Genomic DNA, 24964 nt, shown 5'->3' with positions numbered 1-24964 from the left:
GTTGAAGGGTTATAAACCCACCGAAATTCAAGGGAAAGGGCTGTAGACCCTACTTCTCAGTGTGAGAAGAGTGTACGAGTTAGAGGGGCAAGGGTAGGTAAATTTGAGACCATCTTTGGAAAATCCTGTCTGCCTTGGAGTGAAAGGGAAATTTAAGACCTTTTTACAGTGATTGGTGTAAGACAGTACACTGTGTTCAGGTAAAAACATTTCTATGAACTGTTTAATATTTAATAGCTCCTATGTTGATATCTAGCTCATCAGCAACTTTTATCTAATAAAAAGGATCTCCTTTAAGTATTATTAGATGCAATACCTTTTGATTTTTTTTTTATCTCAACAAATTTTTGTTTGTATGGCGATAATGATATTTGAAAATAACGACTAAAGAGGTCTTAAGTAATTTATGATACCTTTAAGTTAAGTATTAGATTTAGACATCAAAATTTTGTTACTGAGGAGAAACATCAGTAAGGCAACATAATAACTCTAATATTTTTTGGAGGGATTTTTGGTTCAGTATTGTTTTACTGTTTTATTTTGAAGGTGGGGGCATTTTTTCTTTCAATAGTTAACATCTCTTAAATGTACTGAGTTGTTATTGCTTCATATATTGCAACACTGATAGAGTACAGTCTTGAGTTAGGAGGGAGCACAGGACTTGAGCCAGTTATATAAGTGTGATCTTTCTCAATATGTGTATTTGGACTTCACATAGTATTTTTTAACCTGTTTTTTCCACAGCAACAAATTCATGTTTTTAATGGAACATTTCTGACTAAAATTTGAATCAGCATTTCACCAACACTGTAACAATAGTTACTTTTTCTGTTTTTTTTCTTTGCCTACATTGTATGTAAGTTAAAAGCAAAATGTTTCTTTAACATTTTCTCTTTTAAAAGCCATTTCTAGGTAGTAGTGATTGTGTTAATCAAATATCAGGGAAACTTAAATTGGGAAAAGAAGTCCTAGCTACTTTGGAAGGCCATTGGGTAAGTGTTTTTATATTTTAGTTTAACAAAAGAATTTTATTCTGTGGAAAAAAACTAACAATCACATTTTATAAGCTCACTTATTCTATTAGTAAAAGTATCACTATTTAACATAACCTTCAGCTTAACAAATATTTCAGTGTTGATCTGTTATTGATAATATTTAGTTTTATGTGGTATTTAACTTTCCTAAACTTTAAATCAATAAAACCAGCTAATGCTTATATATCACTTACTGTGTCCTGCATTGTTTAAAAATGTTCCTCATATTAGCTCATTTAATATTAATGTAAAAACCCTATGAGGTGTGGGTACTGTTATTGTCCCCATTTTATAGAGGAGGACACTGAGGCACATAGAGTTTAACTAATTTGTTCCAAGTAAGTGGTGGAGTGAGAATTCTCACCAGGTACTGTGACTCCAGGGATGTGCTTTTATGAACAACAGTAACTGCCTCTCACCCAGAGGGCAGGGGCATTTCCAGTGAGAGTTATATTTCCTTTGTGGGACATGGAGAGTATATAGTGGTTTATGAGAGCAATGGCTTCTATTCACTTCTCTGCTGACCTAAATTCACATTTATGTAATTCTGTTAAGAGAAGCTTAAATGAATAAAATGGAATTACATCATGCTACTGCTCTGGTGCACTTTCACTGTGAACACTGAATATGTGCTGTTTTCTATGTCATAATCAGAAAATGATGAGAAATATAAGAAAATCAAACGGTCTAAAAACTCAGCTAAGAAGCCACATATGCTTTGTAATTTTTAAAACTTATGTCTATCTCAATACCATTTGGAAAAATGATAAAAATCTTTTTTAAAATGAAATTTCTAATATGCTCAAATTTTTAATGCTAAGAGGCTTTTTCCTGTTTTTCTACAGCACCTAGTATTCCTAAATGGTCTCTCGTCCAAGTACTAACCAAGCCCGACCCTGCTTAGCTTCTGAGATCTGATAAGATCGGGCACATTCAGGGTGGCATGGCCATAGACATTCTACATATATTGAGTGCGCGTAAATAATCACTAACATCTCATTGTAGCTGCAGCAAACCCTGTGGGCCACTTTGGCGATTTCGAGATGGTTGTTGAGGTTTTGCATGTAATCGTTTGAAATTTCCTTAGTAAAACTTGTGAAATCTCACCAACTTGTAGTGTATTCAATCAAATTTTTAAATAACTAGTATAACATATTTAATCTTAAAATGTTTTTATAAAAATGACAAGATTTGGGGCTTTCAGAAAAGTGCTAGTTATATTTGTTTTAAAACTGTTTGAGGGATTAAGTATCAGGAAGTATTATATTACTATACTATATAACCCTCTTTTAAATATAATTTTTTAAATAAAGATAATTCTCTACCTTAATTTTTAATTTCTTTAAATATAGGATAGTGAAGTTTTTATTAATGACAAAAAGACTGATAATTCAGAGGTTTTCTGGAATCCAACACCAGACATTAAGCAATGGAGATTAATAAGGCACACTGTAAAATTTGAAGAGCAGGGAGACTTTGAATCAGAGAAGTAAGTATATTCTTTTTCGGCTAGTTTCATTATGATAAAGAATATTTTTTTAATCCCTCAATGGTGTGGGTATTTTTCTCTCTTGAGTCATATTTTAATGCAGCAAAGTAGTTTAATATGTGTGGGATGTGACAGGATTCCATCTTAGTTTATGCAAATGTCAAATAAATATAATACAAATCATATTTACTTTTCTGCAGCTCAAAAGTAAAACTTCTCATTTTTTCCTTTCTCTTCTTATCTGCTCCAGGGCCTATTAAAATAAAAAGAAAAAAGAACCTTCTAGTTTGTCTGCATAAAATTATGGGACTACGTAATGGTTCTTGGTTTTTATCTGGTAGCTATTTTCTAAGCTGGGTGAGACATAGAACTAACTGTAGGTGAAGGACGTGGTGCAAAATCTACTTTTGTTTCATTTTCTAAAATACAAGAATAATGCCACTGAATGTGCAGGCTTCTAGAGGACTTACATTAGTTGGGTAATATTTAAGGCCATAGTTTCTGTTCTTAAAGTCATAAAATTCTTAGATCTATAATACTTTTGAACCAAAAATATTATGTACACATTGCCCAATTTTATTCTTACTATATTTTGTGTTAGGAGAAGGATGTGGGGCATCTCTGTAAAAGACATTATACTAGGTACTTTATACACATTATGCTGTTTAGTCCTCACCTCATGTTCCACATGTGTTATCATTCTTTCTAATGAGATTCAAGTCTCTGTACTGTGCTTCTACACTCAAAATTGAGGCTGTCAAAGATGGAAGAATATGTATGCACCAGTTCTAAAAATTCTGTTTCAGTTATAGCCACATGATTCTCTTCAGTCAGAGTGAAACTTTGCCAAGGCATCCAACAGTTTTTGAGGTGTGGATATAATTTAACTATTTTAAGATGAGGAAAATGAATCATAGACAGGATAAGTAACTTTAGGCTCATCAGCCAAGAAGTGGCAGATCGAGGCTTCAACTCGTCTGTCTAATTCCAAAGCCTTTATTCTTTAAATCCCAACATGCTTTTGTCTCAGGTGGGTAGAATACATATATTATATTTTTGTTTATCTGATATAAAACTAAACTTTAGTAGGGGAAAAGATGTCACCTCAGTAGTCTTTTCTGTTAAATCAGTGGTTCTCAACACTGGCTAAATATTAAAATCATCTGGGAAACATTTTTTAAAAAACCAATACTTGAGTGCACCCCCAGAGATTTTGATTTTAACAGTTCCATGATAAGTCTTGCATTCGAGGTTGGGAAGCGTGGCATTACACTATTGGATCTTTGATGCCAGTGGATCCTAAACAGTTTGTATAAGAATCATCTGGGGACCTTTTTAGAAATTTAGATTCTTGAGCTTCCTTCTTATTACATTTGTCAATTCTTTAACAGTACCTATCTTATCGTTGCCACGCAGAAGTTAAGAAACCAATGTAATTATTTTTTTTTTTTTTTTTTGCCAAGGAAAATTAGTCTGCACTGTATCACTCAAGGCACCACTTTTTATATTTTGACTCATTTCTAAACATCTAAGCATAAGCTTTGTCAAAGCCAAAAACCCACATGGACATCACTTTCTCTCAAGGGGATTCAAATCTATTCAATGTAGATTTGATTTTCTGTTGCCTTTTTTAAATATTATTTTGCACATGTATTAGACTCTGGCAGCGGGTAACTCGAGCCATAAATGTCAAAGACCAAACAGAAGCTACTCAAGAGAAGTATGTTTTAGAAGAAGCTCAAAGACAAGCTGCCAGAGATCGGAAAACAAAAAATGAAGAATGGGCTTGCAAGTTATTTGAACTCGATCCACTTACAGGAGAATGGCATTACAAATTTGCAGAGTAAGTAATCAAAAAGAGTATATGAGCATCGTTGCCCTCATTTCTAGAATTTTTATTGTTATTGAAGTAGTTTTTTATTAAGCCATATATATATATATAAATTAGTGTGAGATTTTAAATTTGATATTCCATTCATTATAAATTTTATTCCATGATAGTAATTAACCTACAAAATAAGGTGAGAATAAGAAGATTAGATATAATAAATATTAATCTTACCTCTAGGTTTATAATTACTAATGAAAATCTATTTTAAACTTTGAAAAAGTTTTTTAGTGTTTTATTTAGTTATTAAACAAATGGTGGTGTTTTTTTCACTTATATAGTACTCGACCATGGGACCCACTTAATGATATGATACAGTTTGAAAAAGATGGTGTTATCCAGACCAAAGTGAAACATCGCACTCCAATGGTATGTGATAAAAAAGTAACTAAATCTGCTAGGCGTATAAATGTTTTAACTCTTTACTAGTTAGTATCTTTGGCCACCAACATTTAAAATTTGGTTTCAAAATTTAAAATTTCGGGTCAGCAAAATGGAGTAGGCAGCTCCAAGCTCTTCTCTCCCACAAAGAAACATAAAGAAGCAAGCAGAAACTGTTCAGACCAAATTTCCCAGAACTTGGGAAATACAGGTTTGCAGCAATTAAGTGAACACTGTATCAAGAAAGAGGTGACTTCAAAGCAGTAGGAAAGCTTTATGGCATTTTTACTTGCCCTAGCTCCGACCCCTACCTGATGCAGTAGCATTGAAGGGTTCCCAGATTCCCAGCATGAGCCCTGGTTCCCAAGGGAGCAGAGCACACCTCACAAACTGTTTTGTACATCCATTGTAACCTCTCTGGGGTCTCTCTGAGGATTTATGCAGGGTCCACATCTCTGTTTTATCTAACTCAGAGTTCAGCTAGAAAGGCTGCAGGCAATGCTTGGAAGTACTGCAAGTGAAAGTAACTACAGACACCCAGTGCAAGAGATTACCATTGAAACATACAATAGTCAGAAACAAAAGCTGGAGAGAGATTCTTTGGCACACTAGGGCATTTTAAAATGACATGTGTTTAGGGAAATTTAGAAAGCCATGTAAATGTCCAAGGCAAGATGTTTTTGCCCAGAAAAGACCTATAAAAACCTAAGCTTTCACCTCAGGCTAAAACATGGGCTCTTTGCAAGCTTGGCTAAGTGTCGAAGGAGTGCTCCTGCATAGAGCCAGTCAGCTAAGACTGGGAGAGTTGTTTTGTTGTTGTCTTTTTTGTTGTTGTTGCCTTTTGTTTTTATTTGTTTAGCTATTGGTGTTCACAGAAATCTCTATCAAAATACTAGCTGAACACAGCTAAGGAACAGACACTGCAGTGACCTGCACAACAAAAGTACAGGTTTTGCAAAAATAGTTTGGGAAATAAGGCATACAAAGGAACAGGAAGTATAATCCATTTAAAGGAATGAAATAAATTGACAAACCATCCTTGATGAAGTCCAGACACCAGACAAAAACTTTAAACCAAGGACAAGTTCTTCATCCATGTTTTAAAAGGAAACTAGGACAAAGAACTAAAGGAAATGAAGGAAAAGATTCATAAACAAAACCAGAATATCAATGAATTATACAGAGGAATCAAACAAATATTGGAGCTTAAAAATACAGAACTGAAATGAAATTTTCACTAGAGATATCCAATAGCAGATTCAGGCAGACAGAAGACAGAATCAGCAAATTTAGAGATAGGACAATTGAAATTATTTGGTCTGAGAAACAGAAAGAAAAGAATGAAGTGAACAGAGCCTAAGGGAGCTATGGGGCAACATCAAGTGGATCATCATATGCATTAATGAGTTGCAGAAGTAGAAGAGGAAAAGAGGCAAAGGAATTCTTCCAAATTCCCAAATTTGATGAAAAACATGAATTTACAATCCAAGAAGTTCAATAAATTTCAAGTAGGATAAATTCAAAGAGACCCATACCAATGCATTATTAGTCAAAGCCAGAGAGAATCTTGAAAACATCAAGAGAGAAGCAACTTTCACAGATGAGGGATTTTCAGTAGGAGCAACAGCCAATTTCTCATCAGAAAGCATGGAAGCCAGAAGGCATGACATGAAATATTTAAAATTTGGAAGAAAAACTTGTCAACCAAGAACTCCGTATCTGGCAAAACTGTTCTACAAAAATTGGGGAGAAATTGAGACATTTCCAGATAAACAAAAGCTAAGGAAGTTCACTGCTACTGACCTGTCCTATAAGAAATGCTCAAGGGAGTCCTTCAGATCGAAATGAAATGCAAAGCCATGTGAAAAATAAAGATTCTCAGTAAAGATAAATAGTTGGGCTAATGTAAAAGCCAACGTTATTGTCGTTTTAACTGATAACTCCACTTCTTATTTCCTATAGTATTTAAATGATAAATGAATAAATAATAATTACGAATCCGTTATTAGGCACACAGGGTATAAAGGTGTGGTTTGTGACAACAACCTAAAGAGAGGAGGATGGAACTGTATAAGAACAAAGTTTTTGTGGTTATCGAAATTAATTTAGTATCAATTCAAACTAGATTATTACAAATTTAGGTGTAAATATCATCCCCATGTAACCACAAAGAAAATATCTAAAACATACATACAAAAAATGAGAAGGGAATCAAGACAATTTTATTACTAAAGAAATCAACTAAACACAAAAGAAGGTAGTAATGGAAGAAATGAGGAACAAAAAGGTATAAGATGTAAAGAAGACAGTAAAATAGCAGAAGTAAGTTCTTTCTAATCAGTAATTACATTAAATGTAAATAGTTTAAACTCTCTAATCAAAAGGTAGATTGGCAGAATGGATTAAGATAAACATGATCCCACTATATGCCGTCTGCAAGAGACTCACTTTAGATCCAGAGACACAAATAGAGTAAAATGAAAGGATGGAACAAGTTTTTTCAGCAAATAGTAATCAAAAAAGAGCTGGGGTGGCTATACTAATATCAGACAAAATAGACTTTAAATCAGAAACTTATAAAACACAAAGAAGGACAGCATATATTGATGAGTCATTTTATCAAGAATATATAACAATTGTATATGTAGAAATCAGTTAAGTCGCAATATATGATTTTAACATTAACAAAATGGAGAAATAGACCATTCTATAACAATAGATGGCTACTTCACTATACCATTCTCGATAATGGATAGAAAATCTAGATAGAAGAGTAATAAGGAAACGGAAGGCTTGACTGACACAATAAGCAAGTAGGCCTGCTAAACATATGTAGAATAGTCTACCCAACCACAGCAGACTATACATTCTCAAGTGCATATGGAACATTCTCCAGGATAGACCATATGTTAAGACGTATAACATATCTCAATAAATTTTCAAAAGATTGAAACGTGCAAAGTGTTTTTTAGCCGCAGTGACATGAAGCCAGAAATCAGTAATAGAAGGAAAACTGGGAAATTTACAAATATGTGGAAATTAACACACTCTTAAACAATCAATCAAATAAGAAATCTCAAGGGAAAATAGAAAAACTTACATGAATAAAAACAAAAGCAGAGCATACCAAAACTTATAAGATTAATTGAAGGCAGTACTCAAAGGTAAATATACAGCTTTGAATGCCTACATTCAAAAAGAAGAAAGCTCTCAAGTTAATAATATAACAATGGGGAACTAGAAAAAGAAAACTAAACCCAAAGTTAGCAGAAGGAAATTTAGAGCAGAGAAACAAACTAGAGAATAGAAAAACCATGAAACTTAAAGTTTGTTCTTTGAAAAGGTCAACAAAATTGACAAACCTTTAGCTAGACTAAGAAAGAAAAAAAGAACAAAAACACAAATAACTAAAATAATAAATGAAAGTGGAAATAGTACTACTGACTTTACAGAAATAAAAAAGATGATAAGAAAATACTTGAACAGTGGTATACCAACAAATTAAGTAACCGAGATGAATGTACAAATTCTTAGAGACACACAATTTACATCAGCTAACTTAAAAAGAAATAGAACATTTCAACAGACCCATAACAAGAGATCGAGTCAGTAATCCAAAACCTCCAAACAAAGGAAAATCTAGGACCAGATGGTTTCACTGGTGAATTCTACAAACATTTAAAGAAAAACAAACACTAATCTTTCTCAAACTCTTCCAAAAACAAAAGAGGTGGGAACACTTCCTAACTCATTCTATAAGGGTAGCATTACCCTAATACCAAAGCCATATAAAGATATTCCCCCCAAAATGAAAATTATAGACCAATATATAAATATATAAATATTATAAATATAGACATAAAAATCCTCCATAAAATACTGACAAACCAAATCTGACAGAATATAAAAAGATTATATACCATGACAAAGTAGAATTTATCCAAGGAATGTAAGAATGGTTTAATATAGGAAAATCAATTAATATAATACATCACATTAATAGAATGAGGGGACATACCACATGCTTATCTCAGTTGACACAGAAAAGGCATTTGACAAAATCCAACACTCTTTTATAATGAAAAAATATATATATCAGCATACTCAATGGTGAAAGACTGAAAACTTTCCCCATAAGATCAGGAACAAGACAAGAAAAAGAAAAGTTATCCAAAATTGAAACAAAGAAGTAAAACTACCTCTATTCACAGATGACATGATTCTACATATAGAAAACACAAAAGAATCCATAAAAAAGCTACTAGAGCTGATGAACAGATTTAGTAAAGTTGCAGGATATAAGACGAACATACAAAAATCAGTTATTTTTTCATACACCTACAATGAACAATCTCAAAAGGAAATTAAGAAAGCAACTTAATTTACAGTGTTATCTAAAGGAATAAAATACCTAGTAATGAATTTAACCAAGGAGGTGAAAGACTTGTACACTGAAAACTACATTGGTAAAGAAAATAAAGACCTGTACAAATGGAAAGACGTATTTGTTCTTAGGTAGGAAAACTTAGTATTGTTAAGATGTCAATACTACCCAAAGAAATCTACAGATTCAATGCAATCTCTGTAAAAATTGCAACATTTTTTTTTTTCCAAAATGGAAAGCCAGTCCTCAAATTCATATGGAATTACAAGGAACCATGAATAGTCTAAACAATCTTGAAGAAGAGCTCAGTTGGAAGAGTCACGCATTCTGATTCCAAAATTTACTACAAAGTAATCAAAACAGTGTGGCACTGGGAGAGAGATATATAAACCAAAGGGACAGACTTGAGAGTCTAGATGCAAACCCATATCTATGGTCAATTGATTTCTGACAAAGTTGCCAAGTCCACTCAATGAGAAAGGAATAGTCTCTTCACCAAATGGTATAGGGACAACTGGATTTCTACATACAAATGGATGAAGTTGGACCCCCTTACCTCACACCATATACTTAACTCCAAATGGATTCACAACCTAAAATAAGAGCTAAAACCATAAAACTCTTAAAAGAAAACAGGGCAAATCTTTGTTATCTTGTATTTGGTAATGTATTCTTATATATGACACTAAAAGCACAAGAGACAACATAAAAATAGATAAGTGGGTCTTCATCAAAATTAAACACTTGTGGCTAAAAAGACATTATCAAAGTGAAAGACAACCTGCAGAATAAGAGAGAATATTTGCAAATCATTTATCTAGTAAGGGTTTACTATCCAGGGTATATAAAAATGTAACAACAAAAGCCAACTCAATTAAAAATGAGCAAAAGACTTGAATAGACATTTCTCCAAAGAAGATACACAAATGACCATCACATGTAAAGATGTTCAGCATCATTAGTTATAAAGGAAATGCAAATCAAAACCACAATGAGGTCAGGTATTATTTCACATCACTAGAATGGTAATAATTTTAAAAATGAAAAATAAGTGTTGGTGAAGATGTGGAAAAATTGGAAACCTAGTATATTGCTGACAGAATATAAAATGGTGCAGCTGCTGTAAAAAAAACTATTTGACGAATTCCTCAAAAAGCTAAACAGAGAATTGCCATATATCCCACAATTCCACTACAAAAGAATTGAAAACAGAAACTCAGATACTTGTATACCAGGGTTGATTGCAGCATTGTTCACAATAGCCAAAAGGTAGAAACAATGCAAATGTCCAACAGATAACCAAAATGGGGTATATAGTTATAATATTATTCATAATATTATTCAGCCATAAAAAGAATGACGTTCTGCTACATGCTATAACATGGATGAACTTTGAAAATATTGTACTAAGTGAAATAAGTGAAACACAAAGGGCAAATACTGTATGATTCTACTTAGAATATAAAACAGGCAAATTTCATAGAAAGGTTAGAGGTTCCTAGGGACTGAGGGAAGGAGAGAATGGGAAGTTATTGTTGCAGTCTCTCTGGGATAATGAAAATGTTTTGGAAGTAGCAGTAGTGGTTGCACAATATTGTGAATGTACTTACTACTACTGAATTGTACACTTAAAATGATTAAAATGGCAAAGCTTATATATGTAATATGTATATGTATATAAACACAAATAAGTTATCACAATTTAGAAATTCAAAATATTTAAATTTAGTTTCTTTCTGTAACAACGCTAACATGATAGACACACAGGGCATCTGTATTTCCTTCTAAAGGTACAGTTTACTGATCACAATAAATCTTTGTATACTGAGAGTTGGATTACTGACTTCCTTTGTCATTTTAAATAGCTTCTCGCTAGTCTTCATCGGTCTCCAATTTGAACCTACTCAAAGAATGTGGATTTGGATTCTAAATGTTATAAAATTTTAAGTCTCCATGACTTGAAGTAGGAGGACAAGTGTAGGCTGAATACAGGACCTGCCTCATTATTATTTATTTTCTATAATGAAATTATGGAAATTTTAATTTTAAGCACATGAATATTTTTCAAAATTATTTCAAGGAGTAGGTAATTGGGGCTAGTTCCTATTTAGAACAGTAAACAGATGAGAACTAAGTTAAAGGCATGTGACCACTGGTTCCCTGGTTTTCTATGTATGTAAATTATCTTGCCCTTCTGATTTTAGTTTCTTCTATTTTTTTTAAATTTAAGACATATTTCCAGAATTGCAAGCTTATTAATAGTATTAAGTCTAAAGTTTATTATTCTAAGGAAAATTAGTCCTAGTTTATGGTTTGATATACTTTTGAATCTTGACAGTTTTACAGCATTGGTCTTTACAAAATTCAATGCAAATTCACATAATAGCATGATTTTTTTTTTTTCAGGTTAGTGTCCCAAAAATGAAACATAAGCCAACCAGGCAACAGAAGAAAGTAGCAAAAGGCTATTCTTCCCCAGAACCTGATATCCAGGACTCATCTGGAAGTGAAGGTAAAAATATTTATTGTAGATTATTCACTATAGGGATCTAAATTTTTAAAAAGATATTACTAAATGTTTAAAAAGATACCAAAATGGTTTTTCATATTAATTTAAGAAGATAATGTAAGAGATTTTGTGGGGGCAGGGATGGCGTATAAAAAATTCTCTATTTTACATTATAAATTTAAAGACCAGGCCACAGTTAAAGGCATGGGGAATGAAAAAATGGGAAACATGCAAATCAAAACCACACTGTAGTGTGGCTCTTACGCCTTGGTAGCTTCTGAAAAAATGTTGATGGCTTCTTAGATCCAATGCAGGAAGCATTCTTTGAGCTTTGAGCTAAGTTCCATGCTTCAGAATAGTTTTTCAATCTCAGAATAAATTATTGTAGTGCTTAGAAGTCACAGGCAAGTAAACTATAACTACATCAAAATTATGGACTAAATTAACTAGTGTTCTATTTTATTTAAGTCAAATAATGTGTAAACTGTGTTCAACTACATTAAGATATAACCAAGAAAGGATTAAGGTATGTCTGAGATACTATGAAACAATAAAGTTTTTTTAAAGCCATAGTCTCTAACTAAGCTCACACTGAACTGGGGAGCTCATTTTTACAGAGAGAACTCCAGAGGTGAATAAATGACAAATGCCAGGAAATTAGTAGATGAAAGTGGTGAAGAGCTGAAAGGAAAGGTAGCTGAATTCACTTTGAGGAAGTGTTCTTAGGGAACCCTGACGAATTGTAACGGACTACAGCAGTCTAGGCTTGAGAGATGCAGGTAGGAGAAAAACTACTGGAGTAAAAGAGGAGTAAAATGAGCAAAAGTTTAAAAGCAAGAGTTGCATGGTACCAGTGTGCTAGAAGGGAGTGTTAGTTACACTGTTGTTCCCATTTCATAGAAAAGGAAACTGAGACACAGGTTAACCTGCCCAGGACCATATATATATGTTGTATATGCAGATATTTTTCCTTCTTAATTCACCCTGTTATCCTTCTGTTATATTGCCTATAATGTATCAGCTGACATTTATTGAGCACTTAACGTGTGACAATAAAAATTTCTAGAAGAGATTCAAAACCAGTTGGAAAGGTTTAAAGTTTGGGTGACTAGGGGAATAAAGATGATATTAACAATTAATAAAAAACTGAAAAGGGAGCTAAAAAAGCCGAATTCTTCAAATGTAGGCAAATGGGCAAGAGACAGAAGAGAGCAATACCTTGTCCAAATTAATATATGTATTTTTAATGAACTATTTTGTCTATTTTAATTTAAAAAATAAAACAAATTTAACTAATTTGTGGTTACATTAAGTATGTAGTGTTCTACTTTTGAAATGATATGATTAAAACTTCAAAAATGCAGAGTATTAGTATTATCATGTTAATCTCTGAGCCATAAAAATAATGCCTAGGAAAATTTTTATTACATGAGAATCATTAAGCTGAAATGTAGATTGTGTATAATCTGTTCACTATTTTCACCAAGTTCATTCTAAATGTCCTTTTAGCTCAATCAGTAAAACCAAGTACAAGAAGAAAGAAAGGGATAGAACTGGGAGACATTCAAAATTCCATCGAATCTATAAAACAAACACAGGAAGAAATTAAAAGGTAATATATACTGACAGTGACTATTGTTTGAGTTCAGAAGAGTAGTTAAGAATCCTGTTACGTAGGAAATATATGCTGACTTTACATTTTTATATCATTGCTAAGCTAAAATAGAACCTTGGCTTCCATCACCTGATGACTGAAATGTATGAAATTCTTTCAGCACTAAAATATTGGCGGAGAGGGGGAAGTTATTTTTTCTCATCTTTGAGGGTGGAATTGGAATGTCTTTATCTTATTGCAGAAGCATACTAGGAATGTAGCTGGGTTGGATGTGGAAGTGAGGTGGTTTCTAGTTAACCTAAAGGTTTCTGCAGTCCCTTTTGTACATGGCTAATGTTAAGTGCAATGCAACAGTTGTTGAAAATTTGAAATATTTTCATGACAATGAGTAAATAGCCACCACCCTAAGACCTTCAAGTGCTCCACTTGTAGTCCCAGACTTTTCCCCACACACACCTCCCCATGATCCAGCAACTACCTACAAAGTTTTCTTTGGAGGGAAAAGGGTCCTTATCCTGCTGTGCATTGCTAAGGCTAGCATGAGTTCAGATTGATTGCCTCCTATTGCTATATTAGATGCTCAATTTTTAAATATTAGCCAGCCTGCTTTTGTGTATTTGGCACTTAATGTTAGATGTTATGGAGGATTTTCTTTTAGAGAGATTTTCTCTGTACATGGTGATCTTATGATTCATATTTAGTTGCTATTTTCATCTACAGCCTATCTCCTTCCATCCCTCTACACCCATCCCATCTCAAGTCCTATGAAACTCCTCACATCTCCAGAAAATACTGCTTTCTCTCATCTTTTCTCATCGAATCCACTTCTTAGATTGCCCTTCCTCCTACTCTGCCCATCAAGAAAATCCCTGTTTATCCTTCAGAATATTTCAAATGCCACCCTTTTTATAACATTGCTAATTATTCACCCTGTACTGTACAATTATTAATCTGTCCACTAGGCTTGTTTAGCTTCCTATACATATTCATTTTAAGTGCTTACTACACTACAAAGGTTGTTATTGTGTCTGTTTACTGCACCTCTCCTTCCATTAGACGTGAGGTCCTCTATAGCAGGGAGCATATCTGCTGCATCTCAGTATCATTAGTCCTTATGTAAAGTGCTTAAGTCTCCTAATTTAATTATATATATTAATTAATGAGCCTACTTGTTTCATCTGTTTCTTTCTCTACACTGGTAAGACATTAAAAGAAGTCAGAAAAGGTCTTCACTAATCAGCTCTTTTTAGCCAGAGTATTTAGGGTGGCGTGAGGATAATTTAAGCTCATTTCATGACTAAATTAACATTTTATTTCTGTTAGCATATGAAATTTCTATAGCGCATTCTTCAAATTAGGAATGCCATGAAATCTGTGGTATTATTTTTTCCTGGGTAATTTAGGATTTTTCTCCAGTTCAACCTCTCTCCCCCTAAAGATAAAAGAACCTTAGTGGGTCAACTAAGAAGCAAAATTTTTGTTTTAAAACCACTGTGATAATAGAGGTTATATATTTCGACATCATCAAACTTTAATAATTTGTTTGATGCACATCATTAAGTAATATGTGTGGTACAATGTGGAATATAGATTTAGACAAGACCTAATAATGGCTCTACATAGCATAATCAGCTCCCTGGTAAGATAGTAGTAACTGATTGAACTACTTTTGTTCATGTAATTAAGTGCTCTGTGACCATATGTCAAATTATGAGTTCTGTGCTGACATTTTTGACAAATAATTATAAAACTTATTGTTTTTTTTTTGTAGAAATATTATGGCTCTTCGAAATCACTTGGTTTCAAGCTCACCTGCTACGGATTATTTTCTGCAACAAAAAGACTACTTCATCATTTTCCTTCTGATTTTGCTTCAAGTCATAATAAACTTCATGTTTAAATAGAAGTTCTTTACAGTTGAATCAATGAACTGGAATGATCAGATTTGGCCTGGGACCAATGTTCAAGTTGGTTTGGTCTTTATTAAAACATCACAATATTTCTGAAACAAAACCTTAGATTTAAATGTAAAGGTATTGACCTTTCATACCTTTTATCCTTAACTTGGAATAAGAGTTATTCTATTTCATTATTAATGTGAGCTATATGTTAAGTGCCAGAACATTTCTAGCTTTTGTGAAAATGTGTCTACATGTGAGTATAATAAATCCACATGTGTACACAATTGTATCTTATGTATACCTGACAGTAGTCTTCGTATTCTATAGTATGTTCTGAGATACAGCACTAACGCTCATAACAAAAATGCTATCAACATTAGAAATATATGTATAGTAATCTATTTTCTTCATAAAATAGGCAGAAAACTTTTATCAATAAGGAATTACAAAATGGGAAATGATGGGATAATAGACATTATAAATAGGTCAATACACTGTACTGTTAAAAAAAAAAAATCATTTCCAAAGCACCCAGTTCCATTGTCTTCTTAGAACCAGCTAAAAAAAGTGTGGTCAAAATTAATATATCGAGAGGTACAAGGTGGCAAATTGCTTTTTAAAAAGTTTACACAAGATTTTTTTAACCCCTAGAATTTAATATTTATATAGATACAAATGCACGTACGTGTATATCAACATAAAAAATGGTATGCAGCTACTTGGATCTATAGATTACATCTTTCTTATCATACCTATATAATACCTTAAGCACTTATTGAAAAAAGCGTGGTCAAAATTGGTTGCTATCCTTTTTTATTTTTGTTTTTTTAACTCGGTCCAATAACACAGGCCAAATTCTAGACTTGTTTATAGGGTATATGAAATGCTGGTAATACATGTTTTTTCATTATGAAAAACTTACTTTAGTTTTCATTTAGACCCTAGTGTGTCCAGTGAAGAAGTAGAATAGAAAAAATTAAAACTAATATTTTACTTCAAAAGCCAAATAAGAGAAAGGCTATAAGAAAAGATACTTGGTGTGGTGGCATTTATGTGTACATTAAAATCATTTTCTTTAAAATGTGCAATAAATTGAGCATCTAAGAACATCAAGTTCTGAAGTTTAATTTTTTTTATTACCCTCTACGGTTCTTAGTGACGTAATTCTGTGGCAGAAATGACAATTCTTCAAGATTCCTTTTTATTCAGGCTCAGGCAAACTTTTTCCTAATTTTTTTTTTTTTAGTTTAACATTTTTACTTTATGTCTTTACATAAATATTTATAGTCCTCAAAAGCAATTTTTGCAAATGTAAGTTAAGGTTAGGAACACATTGTTCTAAGATATACCTTAGAATCATGAAAGTATAGATTTCAAAATGGATATTAATGAAAATGATGGTCAGAATAATTGCTCTGGCTACATTTGCTTTTGTCTAAGAAGAGACTGTTGGACACTAGTAAAATTACAATCAATTGTTTAATGCTATGATAAAATGAAAGAATGGTTGCTAAATTACGAAAATTGAAAAGGACAAAAAAGAGCCTGCTTTTTTCCTGATGTAGCTATCTTAAGTATCCTTAGGTTTTATGAAGAGCTATTTCCCATGTATTTTTGGCAAAACAATGCTATATTCCGTATGTACATGTGAAAACATTTTGTAAATTGATTAAAACACAGATAAGATGTACCTATACCCAGGATAAGTATTGATATAATTAATGTAACTGCACTAGAACAGGTGGAGGTTTTATGTTTGTATTTCATACCTGTCACTGTAATATTGTACTCACTTTCTGTTACCAATGTTATGCTCAACTATCTATTCACTGATATATATTTTGTAAATATTGTACAATTTGAGCTTTTTATGGTTTAAATCAGTATTAATTTATATTATATATAATTTGGCTGATCACAAAAGTCATTTCATCATTAAACCCTGAAAACTTAAAATTTTTTGTTGGTAACCCCCCCTTTGAGGTTTTAGTCTTATCCACTTGTGGGTTATTTTCATTTGGTCTAAATAGTGTTTTATTTGTATATGTATCTTTCTAAGACTGGAAAGGTAGTTATTTTCTTTATTCTTAAAAATTTTCTTTTTAGGACAGATGTTATGGGTTCTTATTACCTACCCAGAGTCAAAAACTATTTCATGAGAAAGAGCAGGATTACTCAAGACTGTTTCTTGTACACTCAAAGCATTTTATCTAATCTAATAGTCTTATGCTTTTAGTTGTATGAGCTCCTTTCTGTGAACTGAACACAAAACTCAGGAATTGGCGGCTTAATGTTAGATTACTGCTTATACCAGGCTTAGTATGTGAATCCTTTAAAACAATTAACTTTGTATTTAGCCATATATGTAAATGACTTTGAATGTTCTCTACCTAAGATTAATCTTCTTTCACACGTGAATTCATAACAATTGTGATTTACAATTCCCAATTGTCTGAGAGCCTCATAATGGTTTCTAGGATTTAAGAACTTATGACCTGTTATTTTCATTTGATCAAAAATTTTATTTTTTCAAATGAAAATTTAGGTAAGAATTATTGAAATGTGCTTTTCTGTTTTAGTTATTAAATGTGCTATGCCTTTGTTATTCACCATTTAGCAAGATGCAGCTGGCCCATGAAAAGACAATAATTAGGGCATGTGAAATAAGTAAAGTTTCAGCAATAGATAGTTCACTTGTATTTCATGTCAATACTTTTTTGTATCACTTATAAGGTACAGTGTAATCTTTGTCACCATTCTGTTGAAAAAACTGGCCTTGTAAAATACAGCCCTCATTTAGTATTCACGCTTTTGTGCCTTTAAGAAAATACTTTTTGTCATTTTATGTTACAGAACTATAATGATACAAAGTGTTTATAGGCTTGTCATAAAAGGATCATTTTTCTGTGTCACTTTATTTCCTTTTATATAGCTAAGTATATTTAAATGGTAATGCTGTACTTTTATAACGGTTTGTCTATATAGCTATTTCAAATATATTATTTACCCTCACACATCATTGAAGTAGATTTGTCAGATTATTCTGAGTATTGTAAACAGTGCCTTTTTGATGGAATTCACACTGTTTTGGTGTCAACTTGTGCCATATACACACAAAATTCTGTGAAAGGCAGTTTTAACTTTTTGAAGAATATCTTAGTCAAATATTTAAGAAAACAAATGTATAAAATTCCATTTTTCCCAGTGTCTAGCATTTCTAGTGAGCAGTGAATATATTTTGGAGTTGTTTTTTCTTTGTTCGATATAAGGTGATGATGGCATTATTGATACTGTATATTATTTTGAATTATGTTAAATTTAGTACAGAAATAAAATATTAAAATTAGCATTTGTACCAAATTTTCCAATTTGAACAGTGGGGTAGGGGAACCCCACAGAAATCACTAAGTTAACATTTCAACTTCTATTTTATTTGACTTACATGGTAAAAGAGGTTCTTTAAAATGTATAATCTGCCACTATTACATAATTTGGTTTCATTTTGTTTACCTATAGTGTGAATTTAGTATATTTAACTTACCTTTTGTTACTTTTAACATACTGTTTGTTTCGTTAGTTTTTAATTGAAGATGGACTGTTAAAATTGTATAGGACCAGTGTTTCCTAAGCATAATTAACATATTTAGAAGAGCAACAAGAAACCCATGACAAAATGAATGTGAATATACTTTCTAAAATATTTAGAAAATTTTCTGCATTATGTAAAATTATTCTATTACAATATTGAAAATTATTTAAAGACAATGCCACAAAATATTTGAACTGATGAGCCACAGAACTTGAGTTGAAATTTTTTTCACTTTTTATCATGCTAAATGTATATCTAAGTTAAACTTCTGATTGATGGTCATTTATAAATTCAAACACGACCACTGGTCAGTTTTATATAATAGAAGTATGTTATCTGCAGTGTAAGTACAGCACACTGTCAAATTCTTTTCCTTGAGGTGCATTGTAAATGTACAGATAGTCATAGGCTACTGTTTTGTAATGTATTACATTTCTAATCTCTTATTCCCAACCTATCATAAATGTTTGCAGAGACAAAACAATTTTTCTAATGATCTGTAAAATTATGCTAACTTCTTCAAGTAGGCATTCTAAATAAAATTTTTAAAAAGAACAAATTGTGATCAGATTACTTTGACTTATGATATATGGTGACTAAATTACTTAGTCCTAATTTTTAAATTAAAATAAATTTTTGCGTGGTGGTAATTGTGAAGGTTGTGCAGGGCTTGGGACTTCACAGAATCCCTAAAGTTTGCTTTACTCTATATTCATTCTTCCTAAGTACTCATAATCTTAAGTAGAAGTTATTCCGATTTCATAGATGAAGAATCTGAAGCTCAGAGAAGTTAAACAATTCCAAAAGCTTCATAGTAAGAATAATAGCGAGCACCAGTTTGAATCCATGTTTGACTTCAGTGCGCATTCTTTCCAGTGTACACTTAACTAGAACTCTGATCGCAGCTCTTCACTTTTAATGTTTGGAACAATCTGCTGCTCGAATCTTATGAGTAATGTGACCCCTTTGTGATGGGTAGAACCGGAAAATACTTTTCTAGTAAGCGTATACACAAAACCCATATGAAAAAGTTTTTTCCCCTCAAATCACCTATTTATACTGAGTCAACTTCAGATGAGTTCCAAGAAATTATCCTTCTCTGGTTTTCCTCCATCCTCCTCCCCTCCCTTTCTTGCTTTCTCCTCGGGGTCCAGTTGCTTCTGGCTAATGGTCAGTTGGTTCTGTCTTATTAATTGGCAGGAAAAGATGGGAGGGCTTACAGGTTTCTCCTGCTCCATGCATAGGAATAAAGTAAGAAAAACAACTCACTGTTCAATTCCAATGAAACATCTACAAGATAATTTTCTTACTAATATTGCCCACTCTCTTAATAGATGTCCTCTATTATGCTAATCGTCTCTTCTGCACCTTAACCAAATATCCCTTTCTTGTAGAGAAAGTGGGCCCATTCAGTGGTGACATGTCAAGAGTAATTTGATGAGTGAGCTGTACATATCTGACTGTTGAGTGCTTAATATATGCTGGGCACCATGTAAGTGCTTTGTAAACATTCTCACCTTCATTTATATCTATAATCTTTTTTTTTTTTTTTAAGATAAAAGAAGTGGACAAAAGTTCCGTAATGAATGTCACAGGTAAGTAAATGGTAGAGCAAATCCAGGTCCAAATCTTAAGCCCATGCTTTTAACCATTTCATCCTTAAGACAGCATGTATTTTAATATATAAAGGTGTTCCGCTTGTTTTTTCTCTGCCGTTGGACTGTATCTGTCAGGCCACTGTTTTTAAAACATACTATTGACCACCTATGTGCCTAAGTCATCTATCGCCTCTGCTAAAGATAAATTGTGGTGGCTGGCATTTCATAGTGATACCTGGCCCAGGAAATGTGGCAAAGTACGCCGCAGAAAGCATAAAGCCTGCAGCTGGTGACCTTGACCAGGCCCCTCCCTATCTATCCTGCATCCCTAAACTGCTTTCGTGAATGGAAGGAGAGCAACTGATGGAGAGTGGACAGAATATGCATAAGTCCAAGGCAGAAGTTTTGCTACGAAACGAGGAGCTTTTAGTGGGGCAGGGAACAAAACGAGTCCTACCCGCGGTGACCATTCCCTCCTTCCCATAGGCTCCATTACCATGCCGACTTAGGAAGGAAACATCTTAGGAGACAAAGGGATTTGGTGGTACTCGAAGCTACCGGAAGGGAACAAATTTACCTAGGGACCAAGAGAAGGCCAGCGGTTTCCGCTCCAAGGACAAATCCTGGGAAATCCTGACCTCTTTTCTAACTTCCGGGCTATTGAACCGCTAGCCTCAACCCGCAGAAAAGCGCCGCTTTTCAGCCGAGCGGGCGGAAGGGCAGCCTCCTCGCCCAACCAAGAAGCGGAGCTGCCCGGGTTTCCGGCCTCCCCGCCTCTTCCGCCTCCGGCCGTGCCACAACCCGCCCCTCCTGGCGGTGGTCGTAGTCTGCGAGCAGAGCGGCGGGAACTCGAAGGGCTATGGCCGCTGCAGGGTCTGTGAAGGCGGCGTTACAGGTCGCGGAGGTGCTGGAAACCATCGTGAGCTGCTGCGTGGGGCCTGAAGGTCGTCAAGTTCTGTGTACGAAGCCTACCGGTGAGGTACTGCTCAGCCGGGATGGAGGCCGCCTCCTGGAGGCGCTACACTTAGAACATCCCTTAGCCAGGTACCCGCGTCCCACACTCCCGCCGATTAAAACGTGCCATAAACGAGCACCCCAGGCCATATCCCTGAACTTATCCCTGAGGCTATGCTAGAAAAACTGACTTTGGCTAAGACCAGTGTACGCTCAGGGTTACAGCGATGCCTAAGGGAACACTTTCCCCGGACGTCAAATCTTATCAACTTCTAAGAACACTTCTCATTCCTCTCTCCTCCCCGCTCCACCCAACTCTAGAATCTTGGAATAGAACAAAATTACTTGGCAAAGGAAAAACTAAAACTATCAATGGGACAGTATTCACATTTTATGCTTATAGCTCTGAAAACATTGTTTCAACTTGATCCAAATGTAAGAAGGCAGCCCACTGATAATCTGAGTTGCTTTATTTCTTTTTTGTACAGGATGATGGTGGCATGTGTTTCCAGTCATCTGAGAAAAACGGGAGATGGTGCTAAGACATTTATTATCTTTCTTTGCCATTTACTCAGAGGACTCCATGCAGTCACAGACAAAGGAAAAGATTCCTTGATTTCCAAAAATATTCAAACCCATGGAAGGTATTGGAAAAATTGTTGTCAGTGGAAATTTATTTCCCAAGCTCTTCTGATGTTTCAGACACAAATATTAGACTATGTTATGGACCAGCACTTAAGTAGACACTTTTTGTCCATCTTTTCTTCATCCACTAAAGAGAGAACGTTGTGTAGGAGCTCTGTAGAGTTGCTCTTAGGGGCATACTTTTGTGGAAGAGTGGGAAGAAATAATCACGACTTTATTTCACGATTAATGTGTGACTACTTTTTTAAGTGTATGGCTTGTGAAAGTGGGTTCAAAGAGGTATGCGAGTTAGTGGATGACTGTTTTGTAGAGTTGAACGTTGGTGTCACTGGCCTTCCAGTTTCAGATTCCAGGATCATACCAGGACTTGTGCTTCACAGAGACTTTTCTGTGTACTGTCCAGCAGATGGTGACATAAGAATAGTACTAGTAACAGAAAGTATTCAGCCTCTCTTTTCAACTTTTGGAACAGAGTTTATTCTAAATTCAGAGGCACAGTTTCAGACATCTCAATTTTGGATTATGGAAAGGACAAAAGCAATAATGAAACATTTACAGAGTCAGAATGTAAAATTGCTGCTATCTAGTGTGAAACAACCGGACTTAGTTATTTATTATGCAGGACTGAATAGCATATCAGTGGTGGAGTGTTTATCATCTGAAGAAATTTCTCTTATTCAGAGGATCATTGGTCTTTCTCCTATTGTACTACCGCACGCCTTTTCACAGTATGAAATTTCGAACACTGCTTTGGTGAAGTTTTATAAGCCCCTTATTCTTAGATCCAAAAGATATGTTCATCTTGGCTTGATTAGCACATGTTTGTTTATACCACACTGTATAGTTCTTTGTGGACCAGTGCAGGGTCTTGTTAAACAACATGAGGATGCTTTACATGGAGCTTTTAAAATGCTTCAGCAGTTATTGAAAGACCTTGATCTAAATTACATGATACAAGTCAGTGATAAAAATCATACATTAAGTCCTCTTATTTATAAGAATATGACAGAAAGTAATCAGTTACTAGAAATTGGCTCAATACAAAGGCCAAATCAGGGCACAGTTGTAAAGAACAAAGATGGACTGGCAGAAACTCAGAGATATTTAAAAGTACATTCAAATTTGGTAGTTCCAAGTGTAGAATTAGAAACACATATTCCATGTTCAACACCAAAAGTGACACCAACAGATACATACCAGACAGATGAAACATTGAGATGTTTATCTCCACACAAAACCAAGATAATTGATGACCATGATCCATTTGAGTGTAATTCTTCTACAAATTCAACAACAGAAAACGGTAGACTAGAAATTTCTTATGAAAATTTAAAGATCACAAAAATTGCTGGAAAGGGGAATATGTTACCAGTGAGATACAAGTCACTGGAGATGGGTGCTGCCCAGAATTACTGTTTCTCATCTATACCAGCAGGTTGTGTTTTGCCAGTGGGTGGCAATTTTGAGATCTTGTTAAATTCCTATCTTCTCAGCTATGCCAAAAAATGCCAGCAATCAGAAATAGCCATGGTTAGTAGGATAATAGCTAATGCAGTTTTAGGCATTCCCAAAATCCTATATAAGTCTAAAAAAGGAAATCACAGCTTCCCACAAGTATATATGAGAGCTCTCCATGCGCTGCGAACCAACCAACCCCTGGTAAGCAGTCATACAGGTTTGGAATCAGTCTCTGGTAAATACCAGTTACTAACTTCAGTTCTTCAGTGTTTGACAAAAATTTTAACCATCGATTTGGTAATCGATATTAAGAGACAGCCTCAGGAAATTTATGATCTAGATTCTGAAGAAGAATTATAAAATTAAGTTTTTAATAAACCAAAGTTATAATCTAACTCAAGCCATGAAGGAGAGCAGGTATGTGACCATTGATTCTCAAGGCGATTCAGTCTAGTAAGGAAAACAGCATAATTTAAAAAGTCTTGAGAGGCCAGCAGCATTCAGACACAAATGTTAAACTACGTTATGGAACAGTTCTGAGGAGGTAGCCTTCAGATGAGGGAAGCCAGATCTGACTAAATGTGTTCTTCCCCCTTACTGTCCCTGCGTCTCAGCTCTGTTAGTCTCTGTGTTTGGAGGGGTGTTTCTTTAGGGCTTTTCTTTACTCTTCTCTATCTTTTTTCACTTTCTTCATCTCTACTCCCTCACCTTTCTGTGTTTAGTTCATAGAATCATTTAATCTCAGATTTGGATGGGGTCTTCAAATGCCATCCTATTTTAATTGTTTATAAAACATTTGGTTCATTTAAAATAACTTATTTTCCCTACTCATAATTTCTTTTTACTTTTATATGGCCCTTTATTTCCATTTCATGTGGAAAAGCCTGAAGAGAGTCTCACCATCCATGTCATTGAATATGTTACCAAAAATATGACTTTATGCATTGTGAACTTAATTTCATTTCTGTAATTAAAAGTTAATTCCAGAAAGGATATGAAATTTATACTTTAATTTTCTCCTGGCCCATAAGAGCTTATAAAAATAATTCATGTATTACGTATTTGCTTCTTTTTTCTCATACTTAGTGCATATCCAGAATTCAGTAGTAACAAATAATTTAAAATAATTTTTCTAATGTGAATTTTAAAGTGTTGATATTTTATTTTAAAGGCTTATAAATGCAAATTATACTGTATGTCTACCCTCGATAAGACAGTGTCTCCTACTTTTAGTACTCTGTAATACCCAAGACAATGCTCTGTTTATACCAAGTATTCAGAAGTGCTTGTTGAATAAAACTGTTATCTTTAATTTGTTCTCCTAAGTACATATTTCCAGTTAACTAATTAAACAAATTCTTATTGAGTGCTTACTATATGCCAGGTACTGAATATACCCTGGCAAACATGTGGTTCCTGCCTTCATGCACCTTTTCTCAAAGGTTAATGGATAGTGACACTACTTGGGTTGAATTTAGGAAAACTGATGTTTAAAATTTAGTAACAAAAGGAACTCTCA

General features: G+C 33.9%; 2 protein-coding genes and 1 pseudogene across 12 annotated transcripts in view; 2 read left to right on the top strand and 1 right to left on the bottom strand.

Moving 5' to 3' along the window:
• Positions 1–18547, top strand: part of OSBPL8 (oxysterol binding protein like 8) — a 146241-nt gene extending 127694 nt beyond the window's left edge. For 4 of the 9 annotated variants that reach the window (XM_039838885.1, XM_039838883.1, XM_039838889.1 and 1 more), the window contains 5 exons: positions 4181–4366; positions 4693–4780; positions 11583–11688; positions 13195–13297; positions 15072–18547. In XM_039838885.1, coding sequence (XP_039694819.1) covers positions 4181–4366; positions 4693–4780; positions 11583–11688; positions 13195–13297; positions 15072–15204 — 616 coding nt within the window. In that variant the 3' untranslated portion in view covers positions 15205–18547. The remainder of the gene's footprint in view (positions 1–4180; positions 4367–4692; positions 4781–11582; positions 11689–13194; positions 13298–15071) is intronic. The other 5 variants (XM_039838884.1, XM_039838888.1, XM_039838887.1 and 2 more) reach the window with 4 other exon arrangements.
• On the bottom strand, positions 1871–1989 carry LOC120583455 (uncharacterized; annotated as a pseudogene).
• A 2613-nt stretch (positions 18548–21160) lies between the features above and the next one.
• BBS10 (Bardet-Biedl syndrome 10) lies at positions 21161–24757 on the top strand. 3 transcript variants are annotated; one of them, XM_039838892.1, is made up of 2 exons: positions 21161–21432; positions 21831–24757. In XM_039838892.1, exons 1-2 carry the CDS (start codon positions 21248–21250, stop codon positions 23803–23805), a joined length of 2160 nt encoding a protein of 719 aa, XP_039694826.1. In that variant the 5' UTR covers positions 21161–21247; the 3' UTR covers positions 23806–24757. The 3 variants fall into 3 exon arrangements, with proteins under 3 accessions (XP_039694826.1, XP_039694828.1, XP_039694827.1); XM_039838894.1 differs by having other exon boundaries at positions 21229–21362; XM_039838893.1 differs by having other exon boundaries at positions 21229–21367.
• The last annotated feature ends 207 nt before the right edge of the window (positions 24758–24964 follow it).

The sequence above is a fragment of the Pteropus medius genome, unplaced genomic scaffold (assembly GCF_902729225.1).
Source record: "Pteropus medius unplaced genomic scaffold, Ma_sr-lr_union100, whole genome shotgun sequence".
Classification (NCBI taxonomy): Eukaryota; Metazoa; Chordata; class Mammalia; order Chiroptera; family Pteropodidae; genus Pteropus; species Pteropus medius.
This window is presented reverse-complemented; position numbering and strand designations above follow the sequence as displayed.

What these genes read in the sequence shown, in the direction of transcription:
- BBS10 (XM_039838892.1), top strand. Translation starts at nt 21,248, where the DNA reads ATGGCCGCTGCAGGGTCTGTGAAGGCGGCGTTACAGGTCGCGGAGGTG. An exon ending in TTAGAACATCCCTTAGCCAG is followed by an intron (nt 21,433 to 21,830) that starts GTACCCGCGTCC and finishes TTTTTTGTACAG; the next exon opens with GATGATGGTGGCATGTGTTT.